The sequence below is a fragment of the Rhipicephalus microplus genome, chromosome 6, assembly GCF_043290135.1.
Source record: "Rhipicephalus microplus isolate Deutch F79 chromosome 6, USDA_Rmic, whole genome shotgun sequence".
In the NCBI taxonomy this organism is placed as follows: Eukaryota; Metazoa; Arthropoda; class Arachnida; order Ixodida; family Ixodidae; genus Rhipicephalus; species Rhipicephalus microplus.
The window spans coordinates 31,461,245-31,482,177 of NC_134705.1; the positions used below are offsets into that span (position 1 = coordinate 31,461,245).

At 47.4% G+C, this 20,933-nt stretch overlaps 1 protein-coding gene across 1 annotated transcript in view; it reads left to right on the plus strand.

The window, feature by feature from the left end:
* LOC119167688 (nuclear exosome regulator NRDE2) overlaps positions 1-20,933 on the plus strand; it is a 370,836-nt gene that overhangs the window by 155,897 nt on the left and 194,006 nt on the right. The window contains exon 7 of the mRNA XM_037419210.2: positions 20,095-20,191. Within this exon, the coding sequence (XP_037275107.2) occupies positions 20,095-20,191 (97 nt within the window). The remainder of the gene's footprint in view (positions 1-20,094; positions 20,192-20,933) is intronic.

Consider the following 20,933-nt stretch of genomic DNA (forward strand, 5'->3'; position numbering starts at 1 on the left):
ATATAGAGAATAGCTCCCCAGGAACTGTATCTTTCTCTGCTCCATAAGCCTCAAGAATATTACCTGACCTCAACGTTGTGGCATCCTTCAGCCTTATAGGGTGGTGACATAAGTGACTGGATGGGATGTTCCTGGAGCCTCGGACGTACAGTAGACTCTCGGTAAATGGCAATCTGTTAAACGAAACTCTGCTTAAATGTTACTATTGCCTCTGCAACACTTGGTTTTGGGCTTGTATTCTGCACTTATGTCCACCTCTCAGTAAACAGAACTCCTGTTAAATGGATTATATTTTCTCGCTCCGTTCAGGTTTCACTTACTGAGAGTCTACTGTACTGTAATGGAATGGATAAGTAATATATTGTAACGCACTCTTCAATAAGCTCTTTTAATACGATAACGTACGCTGGGCGAACTTGTGCCCGAGAATAATAGCACAGCTAGATTGTCTCGAGGATTCCCTTCTGCCTCTTCTTCTACGTTCGTCTTTTTCCCCAACACGGTTCGCGCGCAGCTGGGTCCCACAGGCTCGCGCGTCGCAAATCATCTAGAAGGCACAAGTATTTGCTAGCGTGCGTAATTTGAAGTCACCTTGTGTCATTGCCCCCCTTTCCAGAGTGCATCGTCCCGATGCTTGTGTCAAACTGGTCGCATAGCAGTCATTCACAAACCCTCGTCGGGGATGTCGTTAACGTCAAAGAACGTTGTATCTTCAGCGTTTCATTGCCTGTCGTGATATGGTTTCATCCTGACGACATGCACAGTTTCCGTGCGATGCCGCCGTCGGGATTGAATATCCTGTCCCTCTGGCATAACTTCTTAGTTGAGCGAGCCGACGCGACGGAGCACTCTGTACGGACCGAAATAGCGGCGAAGCAGTTTTTCTGACAAGCCACGTACTCGTACAGGAATCCACACCCATACTCTGTCTCCTGGTGCGTACTGGACATCTCTTCTTCGCAGATTGTATCGATGCGTGTCGGTTTTCTGCTGTTGGAGAATGCGATATCGTGCCAGCTGTCTGGCTTCTTCTGCTCTTTGTATGTAGTCGTGAACGTCATAGTAATTCTCGGGCGTCTCGTCAATAGGTAACATTGCATCTAGAGGTGTCGTTACCGTCCGGCCAAAAACAAGTTGGAATGGCGTCATCCGTGTTGTCTCTTGCATCGCAGTGTTATAGGCGAATGTTGCATAGTGTAATATTTTATCCCAAGTACGGTGTTCTATATCAACGTACATTGACAATATATCAGCCAGCGTTCTGTTCAGTCATTCCGTAAGACCATTTGCTTGAGGATGATATGCCGTCGTTTTTCTATGACTGGTGTGCGTCAATTTCATGATACATTTCATCAGGTCGGCCGTAAATGCAGTCCCTCGGTCCGTGATCAACGCTTTTGGAGCTCCGTGCCGCAGTACTATGTTGGAGACGAAGAATTCGGCTACTTCAACGGCTGATTCTTTAACAAGAGTAGCTGTCTCGGCATATCTGGTTAAATAGTCGGTGGCAACTATTATCCACCGTTTTCCTGATGACGACGTAGGAAATGGGCCCAGTAAGTCCATTCCCACTTGTGTCAATGGGGCTTCTGATGGTTCTATCGGTTGAAGGAGACCTGCTGGTTTTAGCGGTGGCGTCTTACATCTTTGGCAGTCCCGGCAGGTTCTGACATAGTGTCGTACAGAGCTAAGCAACTTCGGCCAGTAGTATTTAGTGCGGATGCGTGCTAACGTTCTGCTTACTCCTAAGTGTCCAGCTGATGGATCATCGTGGCAAGCCTCCAAAATCTCTGGTCGCAGAGGTGAAGGGACGACAAGCAGGAATGTCGCTGTATTGTTGTCAAAGTTCCTTTTATACAGGATGTTGTTTCGTAGGACAAACGCTGACAAGCCGCGGACAAAAGGTCGTGGAACATCGACAGACTGTCCTTGTAGGTACTTGATCAAGAGGAGTATCTCAGGGTCGGATCGCTGCTGAAATGCCATCTCTGATGGTGTCACAGCTCCCAAGAAAATAAAATCTTCACCATCCTCGGTGGAAGCAGAAGCAGCAGGTTGAATCGGAGCACGTGACAAGCAGTCCGCATCACTGTGCTTGCGACCTGACTTGTACACAAGCGTGATATCATACTCCTGTAATCGCAAGCTCCATCGTGCAAGCCGTCCACATGGGTCCTTGAGATTAGCCAGCCAGCATAGCGAATGATGGTCGCTTATAGCCCGAAAAGGCCTACCATATAAATATGGTCGAAACTTGCTGATAGCCCATACCACGGCAAGGCATTCTTTCTCGGTCGCTGAGTAGTTCACCTCAGCTTTCGAAAGAGTGCGACTGGCATACGCAATGACTCGTTCTTGTCCGTTTTGCCATTGGATGAGCACGGCCCCAAGACCTAAATTGCTTGCATCTGTGTGGATATCGGTTTCCGCTTCCTCGTCAAAATGCGCCAGAACAGGATGGCTTTGAAGGCACTTTCGTAGTTCATTGAAGGCATCCTCTTGTTCGGCAAGCCATACGAAAAGCATTTCCTCTTTTGTCAGCCGTGTCAGTGGTTCAGCAATTCGTGAAAAATTTTTAACGAACCGTCGATAATAGGCGCAGAGACCTAAAAATCGCCTAACAGCCTTTTTGTCTGTTGGCTTCGGAAATCTTGCTACGGCCTCAGTTTTTGCAGGGTCTGGGCGGACGCCTTCTGCACTGATGACATGGCCGAGAAAAAGGAGCTCACGGAAGCCGAAATGACATTTCTGCGGTTTTATCGTCAAGTCCGCTGATTTGATCGCAGTGAGCACAGCCCGGAGCCTTTCCAAATGTTGCTCAAAGGTAGCAGAGAAAACTACAACATCGTCGAGATAAACCAGACATGACTGCCATTTAAGACCACAGAGCACTGAGTCCATCATCCGTTGGAATGTGGCGGGTGCTGAACAAAGGCCAAAAGGGAGTACCTTGAACTCGTATAAACCGTCAGGTGTCACAAACGCTGTCTTTTCGCGATCTCTTTCGTCAACTTCTATCAGCCAATACCCACTTTTAAGATCCAATGAGGAAAAATACCTGGCATTTCGCAGCCTATCCAGAGTGTCATCAATTCTTGGCAGAGGATAAACATCCCGTTTGGTGACGGCATTCAGCTTCCGATAATCAACACAGAAACATAAGGTTTGGTCTTTTTTCTTCACAAGAACAACAGGTGACGCCCATGGACTTGATGAAGGCTGGACTACATCGTCTTTGAGCATTTCTTTAACCTGATTACCAATAGCTTCTCTTTCTCTTGGTGACACTCGGTAGGGATGCTGGTGTATTGGCCTCACTGACTCGTCGACAATGATGCGATGTTTGGCGACAGGAGTGCGTCGAACCTTAGATGACAACGAGAAACATTCGGCGAATTCCCTTAAAAGACCCTCTATTTGCTCTTTTTCGCTTGGTAGTAGGCCTGGCTCGATGTCGATGGCTGCAAGGACAGACTCCACGTCTTCGAAATCAGAATCATTGGTTTCAAAAGTTCGCAGCTCCGTAACCTGGACGAAATCATTCAGACTGGCGATGACGGTTCCTTTTGCAACATGCTGCACCTCATTTCCAAAGTTTGTGAGTAGAACGTTTGCACATCCGTCACGTAACTTAATAAGGCCTCGTGCCATGCAGATCCCTTTTTGGAGTAGTAAGGCAGTGTTGTTGTCAGCAAATCCTTCGAATTCACTGAATGCTTTGTTGTTTACTGCGACAGATATGCTCGATCTTGGCGGCACCACGACGCCGTCATCTGCAATACAAAGGTCGTATACGTTTTCTTCCGTTTCAAAGGTAGCAATCGCGTGCCTAGTCGAGAATGAGACGGAAGATTCTCGCAAGTTAATTACAGCGCCATTAGCTCGTAAGAAATCCATGCCGATAATCAAGTCTCTTGAGCATTCCGGCAGCACAATAAAACTGGCGACGTACGTGAAACCCCGTATTCCGATTCTGGCTGTGCATATTCCAGTAGGGTCGATGAGGTGCCCTCCTGCTGTGCGAACTTGTGGTCCCTTCCAAGGAGTCAGCACTTTCTTTAGTATTTTAGAAAGTCCGCTACTCATCACTGAATAATCTGCGCCGGTATCTACCAGTCCGATGACTTCATAGCCGTCAACAAACACACGTAAATCGGAAGTAACGTCACTATCGAAGCACCGGTTTCTGAATCGGTCGTCGTTGATAGTCAGCACTGGAGGTTTTTCTGCATTAGCGTCGACAGCGGCCTTGCCTCCACAGGTCGCTGACTCTAGTTTTCCCGACGTGGGCTTGGGGAACGAGACCTTGGGGAGCTTGCTGAAGGTCGGGGGCTAGGCGATCTATACCTCCCCGTTGTCGTTGCCCGAGGTCGGTGTCGTTGGAAGCCACTTGAGGTTTGACGACCTGACAGGTATTCTTCAATTTCGAAGGGACGTTCACCATTTCGTGGTCGAGGTGCATTAACAGGAAAACCACGTAGTCCTGCCTGGCGGTAGTGGCACGTTCGGTAGAGATGACCAGGCTCCCCACAGTGGTAACACAGCGGTATCCTGTCGGGGGTGCGCCAGACATCGCTCTTCCTTAGTCTCCTCTCTGGCGTTGACTGCAGGGTGCTCGGTGGCATCGGGTACTGCATAGGTGTAGCCGCCGCGACGTCCGCACGTCCTGGAGGTCCTCGTAGTAGCACATCAGCATACGTCATTCTCGTGTTCTGTTGTAGTGGCAGCCCTGGCTGTGCGTTGCTCGAAGGTTCGCGTACCACCTGCCTGACCTCCTCACGGATCACATCGGCCAGAGACGAAAGCATTGGAGTGTTCTGGTCAAGACGCTGCCTCTGCAGCTCTTCTCGCACAACAGACCGCACCAGCTCGCGTAGTGCTTCCATGCCGTTACCGAAGGCTGGTGGCAACATGTCCAAGGAAGTGACGATCGCATCCCGGTTGTATAACCTTGCTCGCTGTTGTAGCGTCCCTTCCATTGTAGTAGCCTCGGAACGAAACTCGGCGACGGTGCGCGGCGGGCTTCGAATTAGTCCGGCAAAGAGTTCTTGCTTCACGCCTCGCATCAGATGGCGCAGCTTCCTGTCTTCGCTCATATTTGAATCCGCTCGGTGGAATAAGCGAGACATGTCTTCCACATACATGGCGACAGTTTCGTTATTGCGCTGATTTCTTGTCTGGAGCGCAGCTTCAGCTCTCTCTTTGCGGTCTGTGTTCGGGAAAGCAGCGAGCAGCTCCCGTCGAAAATCATTCCATGACCGGAAGGTGGCTTCGTGGTTTTCATACCACGTTCGTGCGCTATCTTCCAGTGCGAAGTAAACACTTCCAAGTTTGCGCTCTTCCCCATATCCGTTAGCCTTTGCGATGCGTTCAAAGTGCTCAAGCCAGTCCTCTGCGTCCTCGTAGCTTTCGCCGTGGAAAGGCTTTGGTAGCATTGGCTGGTTCACTACAATGTTGGCTGGAGTGACCTGAGCTGTCATGTCAGTTGCGTACCCGTTCACAGCCGTTGATGTTCCAGGCGAAGTCGATAAAGGTGAAAATTCAGGACCCTCACCACGTAGGCGTCGACTGCAGCGCTGATGAACAGGCGTCAGCTCGTTGGGTCGAAATCGCTGTGGTTCTGGACTGTGCTCCGTCACTCGAGAGGGGCTTGGCATCACACCCAGCACTTCCACCAGATTTGTAACGCACTCTTCAATAAACTCTTTTAATACGCTAACGTACGCTGGGCGAACTTGGGCCCGAGAATAATAGCACAGCTAGATTGTCTCGAGGATTCCCTTCTACCTCTTCTTCTACGTTCGTCTTTTTCCCCAACACGGTTCGCGCGCAGCTGGGTCCCACAGGCTCGTGCGTCGCAAATCATCTAGAAGGCACAAGTATTTGCTAGCGTGCGTAATTTGAAGTCACCTTGTGTCAATATATCAGTGAACTGATGCATTTTGCTCCCTTCATTTTTACTCGAGCAGGTCAATAAATGAATAGAGAAGTAAAGGCAATGACAAACTTAGAATGACTGATAGCCGAGCTAGTTGGTAGGTGTTGATGTTAAAACGACCCACGACGGGAAAACATAAACACAAGAATGACCATCTCATAGACCATCACACACACCTGACTGAGAATTACTGTTTTTAGTGCGAAGCATTGAAGGCTTGTCGTAGCTTGGCTTAACACCGGCAAAGGCACAGCTGCCTGTCACATCGCATCAAGGAGAAGTCCTCATCCAGTCGTTCGTCGAGCGACTCCTAGATGGTATTGAGTGTGGAACACTTTTGGCGCCTGGGCTGTCGTACGGGGTCATCGCTAGGCCTAGCACAGGGAAAAGCATGTTTAAAATTTGACAAAAAAACACCTAAAATAAAAAGAGAAGGAGAGAAAGGAAAGAATATAAAAAAATAGATACAGCTATAGAAGAAAGAAAAGATAAATAAAAAGGAAGAAGTTATTAAAAATAAAGAAGGCTCCGCACTTCCTTCAGGTAAGGGGTGTAGCTGCATTATTATTAAAGATGATGATACTTTGCCGCACAAATTCTAGTCTGTCTGTGAATCTGTATTTCTACTTATTTGTTCATCAACCGATTCAGCCCCTAAAGCAAAACTTTAACCACTTGCTCAAAAACCATCCATCTGGGTCTCCTGGTTGAATTCATACTAGTAGTGAATAATGTCAATCAGAAAACAAATATTTTGCATATTTGGGTACAGCATCATTACGTACGCATTAGGTAGTGTGTTACTCTATTTCTAAAATGCATAGGTACATAATTCCAAGGACCGTAGTGCTTATTATGCGGTGCTGGCAATGCAATGCTATGAAGGAAAAAGCAAGTGTTTCCTACGCTTCATTAAAGCTACATGGTGCTGCTAACTACTGGTATTTTTGCATTTTTTTTTTCAAACTTAATTTTTTCATATTACTGCTTGATGGCATTCATATCTCACGCAGTGTCTACTCACCAATTTTCTTGCGGAGAACATCAAATAAACGTTTTATTATCTATCTCCAGACAGTACGCTACTGTCTTTCAACGACCTTTTCCAACGAAGCATGCAGATAGCCTGCTAAATTCTTTCGTTTCTTTACCTTGTTTTTCACGCAGGGCGTGCAGACACGAACACATAAAGTAATCAAGACGCCACAAACACCGCTAACTGAAAAATCATACAGTATCCTGCAGGGTGCCGAAGTAGCCACTGAAACATCAACACCGAGAGCTTTATTCTGTCTTGGCATTTCACGTTTTCTTCTTTTTTCTTTTTTCCGCTCGTCGTGACAAAATGGTGGTTCACGTGACATTGTCACAAACGAGTGCTCAGAAAGGACCGCGCTGCCGCATTCTGGCAACAAAGCGCTAAAGAGAAGCCTCAAGGTCAACGATAGAGAAGAAAACAAGCATCCTAAGACTCCTCGGGCGCGCCGTCTCTCCCCCCACCCCCTCGGAAGCGTAGATTCCCTAACCAACCTTCTCACATCGGCGGCCAAGCAAGCCCTGGAAAGATCTCGAAGGAAAGGGGCGTGATGCTGAGTTGCGTCACGTGTCCCAGACGGCTCTCAAAACGTCTCGCCCTTTCCCCAGCTTTGGCTGTGCATCGCGCCGAAGAAACGATGAGAATTTTCTGGAATCTGGCGGGAAAGGTATTTAAGCAAAGAGCGGAGAAGGGAGATCAGGAGAAGAAAGTTTACGCCAGAATGCGTAGGGTGTTCTGCCTTGTCCAGGAAGATTTTGTCCTCTGCGACAAAGCAGGAGGAGAAGAAGAAAGGTTGCGCCCGTGTGCGTAGGCAGGAGATGAAAGTTTTGTGAAAGTGTGCATAAGGTCATTCCGCCGTTTCGGCGAAGGCTTCTGTTCTCAGTGACAGAGCAGGTAATGAAGAGAATTTCCACCTGAGGGGTGAAGACTCGTGCTACAAGCATAAGACTGGGTCTACCGCCAACGAGCGAAGATGCGTTGCAACAGCTGCACGTGGGAAGCCGACGTGTTATCGGCGAAGAAGTTTGGTGCTTGGAGAGCGGCCAATTAAAGATTCGAGGTTTCCTGGAAGAGAAACTTCGGGGGCAGCGGAACAACAACAGCGCAGGACTTTGAGTGAGTGATTCTTGGAAGAGTATCATTCAGACTTTGTTCCAAGGACTTCGGATTGAATAAGCTTTCGAACTCTTTAGTTTTTAAGTGTCTTGGTTGTTTGATGCATGTGATTGCATTGTAGCAGGTATTGTTGTTTGTGTCCGTTGTTTTGAGTGTGGCTGATTGTACTGTGTAGTACATTGTTTGATTGGTGACATATGGTATTCAACTATTGTCAAGTGTGGATATTTGTGCATCATTTGATCTGCCATATATGAGGATATAATTATGTTTTGTTTATCAACTCTTGGCTCTGACTCGTTCTTTGAACTACAGCCGGAGTCCACTGGCGCATAAAATATGAACACTTCTAAATTGTCCGCACTTTCGTGGTGCAGTTCCGAGGGCCGATACTTCGACCCTTGGAATTAACCCGGCGATCGCCTCCCATTAACTGGACCTGTGACAGACATGATTATGGCACATATTTTCGATTGGTCTATATACAAGAAAATCACTTGGGAATTTTTGGCTACCCTGCTTTTTCATGCTTTTATACAACTGTTCTTCCTCACCTCACATTATTATCGCGCTCAATGAAATGACTTTGCTATATTTTGTGAATTTCATATTGCGCAAGCGTAAACAAGAGGGTAGCCGACAACCTCGAAATTCTGATAGCCTCAACAGTGAGCACTCACATTGTATGCGCGCTTTATAAACTATCAGCTGTGAGCATTGTAGTGAAGGCGAGAACGAAGCCAATGGAAGAGGCCCTGTTTCAACAGGCAGCAGCTCACGGGTCGTACACCCTCCTACGCCCTATGATTTCATCGCTTCGGGCTTTAACCGCCAATACGAAAGAGTGCATGATAGCCACTTCTTTCCTGGAAGTGGCCGTATTCACATACACAAGTGTTTTGCAGAGTTACGCGACATCGGATGAAGAATAGTTAGTTGCCCCCCTTACTTTGGTATAGCATTATGACGTGTTACTATCACATCCACTGCATTGCCTTTGGGGAACCAGCCTATTTTTTTTCCAGAGTTCAAGGCAGGCGCAAATTTCTCCCAACCAACTCTTAAACGTTTATTTTTTGTTTCAGGAAAATAAACGACCAAGTACAAGCTGTACAGTGATAAGGGCGAAAACAGGGTCACTCATTGAGTAATTTGATCTATGGTAAAGCGTGTTGGCATTCATACGTACGGTATCAAACATTCAAGCCATATTGCTGGTGGCTGCGTGAGTTTCAGAATAATCTCAACCATTTGTGTTTGTGTGCTTAAGCCTCTCAGAAGACTTAGAAATAACCTGGAAAGTGCCCAGACATTCTAATGCAGTTTGCGTGAGGCAGTAGTTCTTTGCATGGTGGACGAATTACATAATGATAGCAAGAGAAGTGCATGTGGCAATATAATGAGCAATCGCTGTGAAGCTTCACAGTGTGGTTGGTAATTACGAAAAAAAGTCACAGTTTTGCCAAAATGGCAAAGCAATGCGATAGCAAGATGTTCAAATGTTTTACGAAGCAAGGCTAGCATCTTTAGGAGCAATATTAACCATAGTAAACATGTGCTTGCTAAGTAGCCAAGTTTCATGGAGCGCAACCACAGTAGATGACCACAACAAGGCTCGTGCGTAGTAACTGCGTTGATGTGAACCGCTTCCTGTGGGCAACGCATGCTGGTGCTAAAGATTATACGTCGTGTGTCGCCACTGGTGGCAGTTTGTTATGTATGTGGTGAGGCATTCCCTCAGGTGTGCTCGGAATGATAGTAATGCAAGACCTACATGGCGAAATAAATTATGTATTGAATGACATGTACGAATTAAAGGCAGCAAATATAGTATTTGATAGAAACACTGTCAGTATAAATGATTCCAAGTGAGGCTGGCAGTCAACTCATTTAAATCCGATCTCACATCACTCTACAAAATGCTGATGTAAGGGAACAAGGTTTCTCCAGGTACGCTTCTGGCGCCGTTTTTTTTTTTTTGTTGTTGTTGAAAGTGCAGCTTGTAGAAGCACCCGCTTGCTGTGGGGCCACACGCCGCGTGCCGATTGTTGCCCTGATAGCGCGTCAACCATAAGCATCTTCCTTGCCTTGTTCGCTCCTGAGATAAGTGCACGCCCAGACGACCGGAAAGGCGATGCCCACTCCGCAGAAAGAGGGGGTTGGCGCATCCTTTCTAATATATATATATAATGACGCGTGTCTACATGTGGACGAAAACAATGATGGGGGATTTAGTGGATACGAGGTAGTGGGCCTCTAGCTTCACTCGAGACCGAAGAAGATGATCTTGTGGCTCAGCTGTTGAAAACACGCTGCTTTCGTTGCCTCAAGGTGTACCTCTGTTTTATTCGCGTTGTACCGCGACACTGGTGGAGGAGCTGGGCCGCAACCCTGTCTGATGCTCCACACACCCGCTGGGAGCCGTTCATCGAGTCCAGAATCATTGTCACCGGTAGCAACTCCGGTGCATCACTCCAGTCGACGGTTGCGAGGCCTCGCGCCAGAGCTCACTCACTCGCCGGAACCTCCTAGGCACTGTACACTTCAACCAATGGCCAACACAAGCTCACAACAGGTGCCCCAAGGCAGCTTTCGAACGCTCCCATCTCAGCATCTTTCAACCCCTCGTTCCCGATCGCTTTAGTGGCGGTGCCCATGAAGACGTCCACGACTGGCTTGACAACTACGAGCGTGTTGCCAAGGTCAATCAGTGGTCGAACAGGAAAAGCTTTCTCGCGTCTATTTCTACCTTGACGATGGTGCTCATACTTGGTATGAAAATAGAGAAGGCAATTTGTCAGCTTGGCCTGACTTCATCGATACCTTCGCCAATGTCGATAGAAGGGACCTTGCGCAGCAGTTATTGGAGATACAGGTTCAAAAACCCAACGAAACCGTTGCAATGTTTGCCGAGGACGTGACTCGTCTCTTCCACCAAGCTAACCCGCACATGACGGAAGATAAAAAGTTGAGTTACCTCATGCGCGGTGTCATGGAACAGCTTTTCGCCGGGCTACTGTGCAACCCTCCAAGTACCGTGGTTGACTTCATTAAGGAAGCTACGGCTATCGAGCGGGCCCTTCATCAACGCTGCAGGCAATATGACCGCATGTCCTGCAATGTCCCTATCAACGCTAACGCCATGACGTCTGAGAATCAGACCTCCTTACGAGAGTTGATTAGGGAGATAGTTCGCGAAGAACTGCAGAGGTTACGGACTCCGGTTGCTGAAAATCCCATCGCATCGATCGCTGAAGTCGTACTCGATGAAATTCACCAAGCATTGTCTACGACTGTTCCTGATACTCAGCAGCGTCCTATGAGCTACGCTGCCGCTCTTTGACGTCCACCACCCGCGATGCCGACGCAGTACCACCAGGTGCCCATGGTCCTTTGGTCTCCGCCGCAAGAGCAGACACTGCATCAACCACCCACGCTACGGTCATACAACCAGCCGTCCACAGCCACACCACGGGCAGCGACGCCAGGGGAGATGCTCAGACGTCCACCGACCCGGAAAACCGATGCATGGCACACAGTGGACAGACGTCCACTATGCTTTCACTGCGGAGAAGCAGGCCATATTGCCCGTCATTGCTGGCATCGAGGTGATTCATTCTGTCCTCATCGACCTTGGTTTGACGGTGGACGTACGAACGACGAATACACTCCACGCCACGACGGCACCTCTTTCTATGGAGCCCGTTCTCACTTTGAGGACGGCTGTACCACTGGAGAGGAGGCAATGCCTACTCACCCTCCTAGTCTGAGACGTCGATCCCGCTCTCCGTCCCCTGCGCATTCGCCTTTGTCGCACCACCGCACCTACGTGGTTCTTAACACAAGAAGGTCACCTAGCCCGCGACGGGGAAACTGAGGGTGGTGACCTCCGGGGGCAAGGTTGCAGGCCATAAATATGGCGACAAGAAGCCCCCACAGCATGACGTCGTACAGCCGATAAGCCGTGAAAACGATGAAATTGTGACTGCCGATCTTAGTGTTCTTCTTGACGGTCAGAAAGTGACAGCTTTAGTCGACACTGGTGCCGACTTCTCTATTATCAGTCAGGACCTCGCTGACAGCCTCAGAAAAGTGAAGACGCCGTGGACGGGCCCTCACATAAGAACAGCAGGGGGCCAGTTACTGATGACCTCTGGAAGATGTACCGCAAGAGTTGACATCAGAGGTTCTCCTTTCACGGCGTCGTTCGTCGTTATCGCCGCATGCTGCAGAGATGTAATTCTTGGCATGGATTTTTTACGAAATTATGGCGCCGTCATCAACATACCAGAGAGCTTGATTAACGTTTTGCAACAGTTCGGGCTTACCCAATTCTCCAGAGGCGCGACCAAACCAACTGCGTATTACTGATGACGACGTGGTTCTCCCGTCTACGTCATGCACGCCTGTTTCGGTGGCTGCCGCTGCTCAGTTTGACGCCGAAGGAGTTGCAGACCAAATAAGCTCGCTGCTCTTCACTCACGGTATTTCTGTCGCACGCGGTATCGTCAGATTTGCTGTTGGACACACGGACTTGCTGCTGACCAATTTCAGTGCTGAGTGCCGGCACTTTCCTAAAGGCACCGCTGTCGCTTACTTCGACGATGTCGTAGATGCCGAAGGATGCTTGGCGGTGGTCGATGAGTCGCTAAATCTTGATTCAGCGCCTGTTCTAGACGTTAGCACTACTTTGCCGAAAGACGACCGACGCAGACTCCTTGAGCTACTGGCCAAATTTCAAGACTGCTTTTCGACAACACCAAAAGTTGGCCCCACGCCTCTGACCAGGCATCGTATAATTACCGGCGAAATAGCGAGACCTATTCACCAAAATCCTTATCGCTTGGCTCCAAAAGAATGTGAAGCGATACAACAGCAGGTAGACAGAATGCTTGAAGATGACGTCATTCAGCATTCACAGAGCCCCTGGGCGTCACCTGTCCAGGTGGTCGAAATTTCCGGAGCCCTCCACTACGGCGTCTCTCATAATCATCAGTAGTTTTGGGACGTTAAACCCCACATATCAATCAAATCAATGGGCGTCACCTGTAGTCCTCGTTAAGAAAAAGGACGGCAGCCTGGGCTTCTGTGTGGATTACCGCAAGCTATAAATCAGGTGACCAAGAAAGACGTATATCCACTACCGCGTATACACGACTCTCTTGACAGACTTCGACACGCTCGATACTTCTCTTCAATGAATTTGCGGAGTGGATATTGGCAAATCGAGGTGGACCCAAGAGACCGCGAGAAGACCGCTTTTGTAACACCAGATGGGTTGTATGAATTTAAGGTCTTGCCATTCGGTTTGTGCTCAGCGCCTGCTATCTTTCAAAGACTCATGGATACTGTGCTTTCTGGGTTAAAGTTGAAAACATGCTTAGTATATCTGGACGATGTTATAGTGTTCTCCGCAACGTTTGACGAGCACCTTGAGAGACTTGAGGTGGTCGTACGAGCCATACAGTCCGCGGGCCTGACGTTGAAGCCTGAGAAGTGCCACTTTTGCTACGAAGAGCTGCGATTTCTTGGTCATGTCGTCAGTTATGCAGGTGTTCGTCCCGATCCTGAAAAAATCACAGCCGTAGAACAGTTCCCTTTGCCGACCGATAAAAAGGCTGTCAGACGCTTTCTCGGCCTCTGTGCATATTATCGACGATTTATCGCACACTTCGCACGCATAGCATCACCGTTAACTCGCCTCACGAGAGAAGACGTCCCCTTTGAGTGGAATAACGAAGAGGAAGATGCTTTTAACGATCTTCGCCAGCGACTACAAACACCTCCAGTCCTTGCCCACGTCGACAAGAGAGCCCCTACGATGCTTCACACCGATGCTAGCAATGTTGGTCTGGTAGCTGTGCTTGTGCAGCAGCAAGAAGGCACAGAAAGAGTAATCGCTTACGCAAGCAGAACGTTAACACGCGCTAAGGCTAATTACTCGACAACTGAGAAGGAATGTCTCGCCGTGGTATGGGCGGTTACAAAATTTCGTCCGTATTTATATGGTTGCCCCTTCAAAGTAATTAGCGATGATCACTCACTGTGTTGGTTAACAAATCTTAAAGACCCTACCGGCCGATTAGCGTGTTGGAGTCTCAGGCTGCAGGAATTCGATATGGTAGTCGTACATAAGTCAGGGAAGCGGCATATGGACGCCGACTGTTTATCCCGTTCACCCATTAAGTCGGCGACCCTACCCGAGGAGGAGGAAACATCATTTCTCGGTCCTGGACACGACCACCATTGCGCAGCAACAATGTGACGACGCTGAGTTGCTTGGCTTAATTACCTACTTGGATGGCAGTTCTCGGAAGGCACCAAGAGTTTTCGCAAGGGTGTTGTCATCATTTTGTTTACGGGGCGGAGTACTCTACAAAAGAAACTTTTCGTCGACGGGATCCGCCTATCTACTCATCATCCCAGCAGCCCTGCGCACCGAAGTACTGAAAGCATGCCACAACGAGGTTACCTCTGGCCACTTGGGTTACACAAGAACGTTGGCTAGGGTACAGCAAAGGTATTACTGGCGAAGACTAACCACAGCCGTGAAGAACCACGTTCGTACCTGTCTCGACTGCCAGCGACGCAAGTCACCACCAACTAAACCAGCTGGCTTCCTGCAACCCGTACAGGTCCCAATGACTCCATTCCACCAGATTGGCATGGACATTTCGGGCCCACTCCCTACTTTTACTGCAGGCAACCGATGGGTTATCGTCGCGACAGATTATCTGGCCTGTTATGCCGAGACAAAGGCTATCCAGAGAGGTACAGCAGCGGAGGTGGCAAGATTTTTCACTGAGAATATTGTACAGAGGCATGGTGCACCAACCGTCGTAATCACAGACAGAGGTACTGCATTTACGGCAGCTTTTTTGGACCATGTCTTGATGCTGAGTGGAACAAAGCATCGTAAGACCACCGCCTACCACCCGCAAACGAACGGGCTGACAGCATCTAGACAAAACCATTGAAGACATGCTTTCAATGTACGTAGACGTTGAACACAAAAATTAGGATCAAATCTTGCCATACATAACGTTCGCATACAACACGGCCAAGCAAGAAACGACCCGCATGACACCGTTCAGCCTCGTTTATGGATGGGAAGTACGAACTATGTTAGATGCAATGTTACCGCAGGAAGGCGACGGCATCGTCCCGGATGCTGACACTTATTGAACGCGCGGAAGAAGCTAGGCAACTTGCACGTTTACGCATCAGCCAGCAGCAAGAGTACGATGCAGGCCGTTACAATGCTCACCGCAGAACAGTCGTCTATCAAACTGGCGACAAAGTATGGGTTTGGACGCCGGTACGGAAACGAGGACTTTCCGAAAAGCTCTTAAGAAGATACTTTGGACCTTACCTAGTGCTGCGGAGACTGAGTGACGTCACTTACGAAGTTGTTCCCGACAGTTCGCATAGTACAAGGCGTCACCAGCACCATCCTGAACTCGTTCACGTAGTCCGCATGAAGCCTTACGTCAGCGAGTGATGTGAGACTTTTCTTGATAAAAAAAAACTAAACTTCATTAGAGACTTTGCATCGGGGCGATGCTCTTTGAGAGGGAGGCAAATGACGCGTGTCTACATGTGGACGAAAACAATGATGGGGGATTTAGTGGATACGAGGTAGTGAGCCTCTAGCTTCACTCGAGACTGAAGAAGACAATCTTATGGCTCAGCTGTTGAAAACACGCTGCTTTTGTTGCCTCAAGGTGTACCTCTGTTTTATTCGCGTTGTACCGCGACAATATATATATATATATATATATATACATACATATATATATATACACATTTACATGTACAAGAATGACGGCTACGGGGACGGCAAAAACCATTTGCGATTGTCCGTATAATTGCTATTGGAATTATTGGAATAAAATTTTCGGCCAACATATACACACACAACTGAGACATGCAGTGACTAAGTATGTTAGCATGAATTGGAAAGCAAACATGTGCTGCAACAGTAGCTGCAACTTTTCAAGGAGTCCTCCAACACTGTCGAAGCTGCTAAGAAATGCACCAGTGGTGCCATGTTGCAATAACAGGAAAAAAGGAAGACGTTGGAGCTGGGTTGTTTCGAGCACTAGAGGGTATTCGGTTTCAGTATACCGATGCCAACGAATAAGCACTATGTAGCCATGGAGGTGGTAAATAGTGGCAGGCCAGCATTTTCCACCTTTGTGCAAGGTTAGTGCATACTCTTAATAGACGAAAAAAACAACACACTCTGCAGCACTACTCACTATTGCCTCATTGTGCCACTCAGAAACATTGCCTGCAGGAACTAAAGCAGCTTGAAATCGCTACGCCCACGTGCTGTGGGTAATTCTTGGTGAACACCCTCATGCCCGATGTGTGTGTATAGTACAGCAGGCTCCCCAGCAGTGACGGCATGAGCATAGACAAAACTGACTGGAACAATAAACGCCATGCGGCAGCATATCTGCACGTCATTGAAGCTGCAGAGGTTTTTATACAGGCACAAACACAAAGAACATTGGCAAACTCTATGCTGCTGCCACAGCCTTTGTGTTCTGTATTATCATATGGCGATTTCACACATGGCTGTGCGAATCCGACCACTTGAGGGAAGTGGAAAAGGGTGAATTTGTTTTTTTTAACTGCCCAATTTTTCAGACAGTATTGGGGTCTCCTGAGAGTCCAAAAAAATGGTATGTTGACTGTATGTTGCTACACACCCACCCCTTCATTTTTTTATGTTTTATGTTGCTGGCTTATTGCACGTGTTGATCATGCCTTATGCAAACCGTGCCAGAATGTCTGAGAGCATCCCAAATTAGTTCAGAATCATCTAGTAGGCTTGAGCACGCAAGCGTTAACAGTGGAGTTTGTTGTCAAACAAACGCGGTCACTAGTGATAATGCTCAGATGTTCGCTGCCGCATGTATAAATGCCAGCCAGCACGCCTCACCACAGATGTGAGGTTATCGATGACCAACAACATCCTGTATGCTGCTATCAGTGCTAGTTGGTATTGCTGTAATCAGACTTTCCATTTACCGGCCACAAGTTTGGGCCAAATAAACAGTTTCACCTTGGATATAGAGACTCCTGCCTTCGTCATCGTTTTGACCATAGTGCATGTGCAGCCAGCAGTTTTTTGTGAGCATGTGAATAGTTCTGGCGTGTTGCTTTCTCATATCACTTATGCAGAACCAGTGTAGCGACTGATGCTATCTGCTGTCGCACTGTCTCGGTTGCCTCAATAAGAATAGAAAGGTGGGCTAGTTGGTGGTTCATATTTGTTCAGCGAACTGGGAGCGCAGCAACACAGAATAGACAGAGGAGCACAAGCGCTCACTAACAACTTGGATGCCTCGTCACAGCTGTGCCAAGTGTACAATTGCCCCTAACAAGGCAAGAGCGGAAAAAGTTCGCTATTACTAACTGTTGCTTGTGTGGATACAAAAGCTGTAAGAACGCTACAGCAGAGGAGGTCCCATAATTGGAATTTACAAATAAGATTTTGTTAATTTCTTAGCAACACTAAAGGGCAAAGAGGCCACATTAAGTGTCCATTTTGTATTCTTGGTGTGGTGTGCCCATTTTGGAGTGCTGCAGTTGTCAAATACACTACTGGATTAAATTTTTTGTCTTCAGCACCATTCTAGATATATTGCCACCTGGTTATCTTCAGGTTGACTTACACAACCCATCGAAAGACCACGGCGTATCACCCTCAGAGTAATGGTTTAACAGAAAGGCTAAACAAAACGCTAGCCGACATGATCTCTATGTACGTGGATGTGCAACACAAAATGTGGGACGACATCCTGCCGTACGTAACATTTGCGTATAACACTGCAACGCAGGAAACTACACGCTTCACGCCATTCCGACTCGTTTATGGTCGAGATGTTAGAACTATGCTGGATGCCATGATTCCATATGAGGACATCGACAAGCTCAACCAATTAGCCCCTGACATCAATGAGTACATTCAGCGCGCTGAGGAAGCACGTCAACTGGCCCGTGTGCACATCCGAACTCAACAGTGCGCAGATGCACGGCGGTACAACATCCACCATCGAGAAGTTAATTATGAACCTGGTGACCAAGTTTGGGTTTGGACACCCATCAGGCGGTGAGGTCTTAGTGAGAAACTCTTAAGGAAGTACTTTGGACCTTACAAAGTACTCAGACGTGTGAGCGACAAGAACTACGAAGTGGTTCCAGACGGAGGCTCACCATCATCCCAGCGCAGGTTACCACGCCCAGAGACTGTACACGTAGTCCGCCTAAAACCATACTTTACGCGGTGATGCGAATTTTTTTCTTGTGCCAGTGAACTCTTCATGTGAACAGTGAATGCCATTTATTTCCGATTGCCGGGCCCAGGACGCATTTTCTCTCGTGCATTAATTTGTTTAATGTTTTTTATGTTACCTATTTCGACTCACTGCTGTGCACACTTTTGTTTGAGCATCGGGTCGATGCTCTCTTGGGAGGAGGAGTAATGCCACCTGGTGTTCTGTGCCAGTGAACAATGGGTCAGTTCTGTGCTGTGAACGAGGAAGACGAAGACGAGCAACCCGTGCCAGTGGAGAAGTCCTTCTTTGTCTCTGAGATTTTTGACAGTCGCGTCCCTTTATACGTTCCTTCGAGCTCTTAGCGTGTGACAATATGTACTCAAGCCCACTGGTTTATTTCTGTGGCTGTCTGAAAATGCCCTTTTCTGTGTGCACATAGACCAACTGTTGTTTATCCCACTATTTATTAGCTCATGAAAAACTATGAAAAAGTTCACTGAACCTGCACAGCTGTATGGCATGGCTTGTGCATGCACATTGTGGCACTTGCCCTCTGTGTCAACAGACACCATCACATCATGTATGGGCCCGTGGTGTGTTTTGGCAGAAGCAGCTGTCAGCACACCCTATGCTGTACACAAACAAATCAGTCTATGAACTATGCGTGAGTGAGCATCACGTCATGCTGTGCCAGAGCATCTTTTTGAATGTGTGCAATGTGAACAATAAAGGGAGGGTGTGCTTTACAGGGCCATTTTTTTCACATTGCTGATATGCCAAAAACCAAAGCAATTCGTCCACCTTTCGCTAATGCATGCCGGTCATAGAACAAGCTAAAGTGCAAGGCCAACAATAGAAGGCAACTTTCTAAGGCAGGTGTATAACAAGAATAAATAAATAAATAAATACCACAAGAACACAGTCCTCTTAGTGCCCCGAAACACATGTCGTACCATACACACTTTATTTGTGCAACTTGCTTTCCAAAGGACAAAGAGGTTTCTGACGCACCAGGGGCACTGCAGAGTTCATGTTTGACGTGATACAGCAGAATCTCTTCATAGGAGACGTGTACCGAGGAATATGTCTTGTCTCTTGTAAGCAGGGCTCTCGCTTCCTGGTCGACCAAATTTCTATGCAGATGCCTTTTATGCCCACTTGTCTCTGACATCAGTGTCTCTTATAAAGGGGTCCAGCTGTATATGTTATAAGTGGCGCATGAGTCGCTATATGACACAAAGTACTTTGAAGCATTTGTAAACATTGAATCCATGGCTGCAAAACAGCAAGCAAGCTTGTTTTGCATACACTTGTTTGTGGTTTTGCCGTGTATTTGTCACATTCATCGTCTACTGCACACAAATTTGTGCCATCTGGCGGGAAGGAAACCATGACTAAGTGCTCTACTTGGCCCTGCTGGCACATGTGTTATGAGCATGCTGCACGATAGGACAGGAGTACAGACTTGAGCCACTTTTACCGGAGCATTATTTTTGAAAACAGTTCTTAGAGACACAAAATTAAAATGATAAACTTAGGTGCATTATATGGATAATTGTTTTTGGTAATGTGGACTAGGGATATATGGTGTAGATTGTAAGAAGATGCAGCCCTCATTTAGACGAGTGTAGTTTGAGTCCACACTGCAATGATGTGTAACAGTATCTCCTGCAATGAAGAAGTTGGCCTGAGCTTCCATGAACGGTTGCTTGCAGCCGAGCCAAGGCGATTCGGGAGAAGAAGCTGCAGGTGCTGGAGCAGGGCCTCCTCAAGACAAAGGGATCAGTGCCCCTGCACCTCCACAAGATACAGGTTAGTACGCAGCCCACTTTCTCTTTGTGCTGAAAGATACTAGTACTAAGATTTTTATGGCACATTTAAAACCCATTTCAAACTGAAGTTTTTCACGGAAGGCTTCTCTGCATGTACTACATGCTCTTTCAAACTGGGCTAATGAGTTGAATCCCCGTGAGTGAACTCTGTGCTTATTGGAAATTTCACAAATGACAGAGTTTAGTTTTGTGACGGAATGCTTGGTTTTGCTGCAACTTTATGGTTGTCCATTGTGCAGTGGTGTCTAATAGTGCGCACAGTAGCATGAAAGTCTTGTTTCATTTTTTTCTTTGTGAGTCGGCTGGCTGTGGCACCTGCATCATGTTAACTTGGTGGTATTTGGGTCAAGGACATCAACGCTTTGCTCAGCCAAATATTTGCAAGCCAGCCAGCACAAGAAGGGCTAGTAAACTGAAATGACACCACCTATAACGAAGGAAAGTGAAAATTTTAAGGGCTTGTTTTCTTTGTTAGACACAGTAATAATGATAACTGTGTTGGTTAGTTCTTATTAAACATCTATAACAGAATTTCATTGAAAAAGCTGAGTTTTTAAAAAGCTCAAATGATTTAGCACAACAATAAAAATGTCCAGCCTTTGCAACAACTAACACTCAAGCATTTGCATTAGTCATAAGCCTCCTGTTACTTTACTAACGAAAACACCCAAAACAACACAATTTCAGGGAACGAGGGAAGCTTGAAGATATGAAAAATTTGT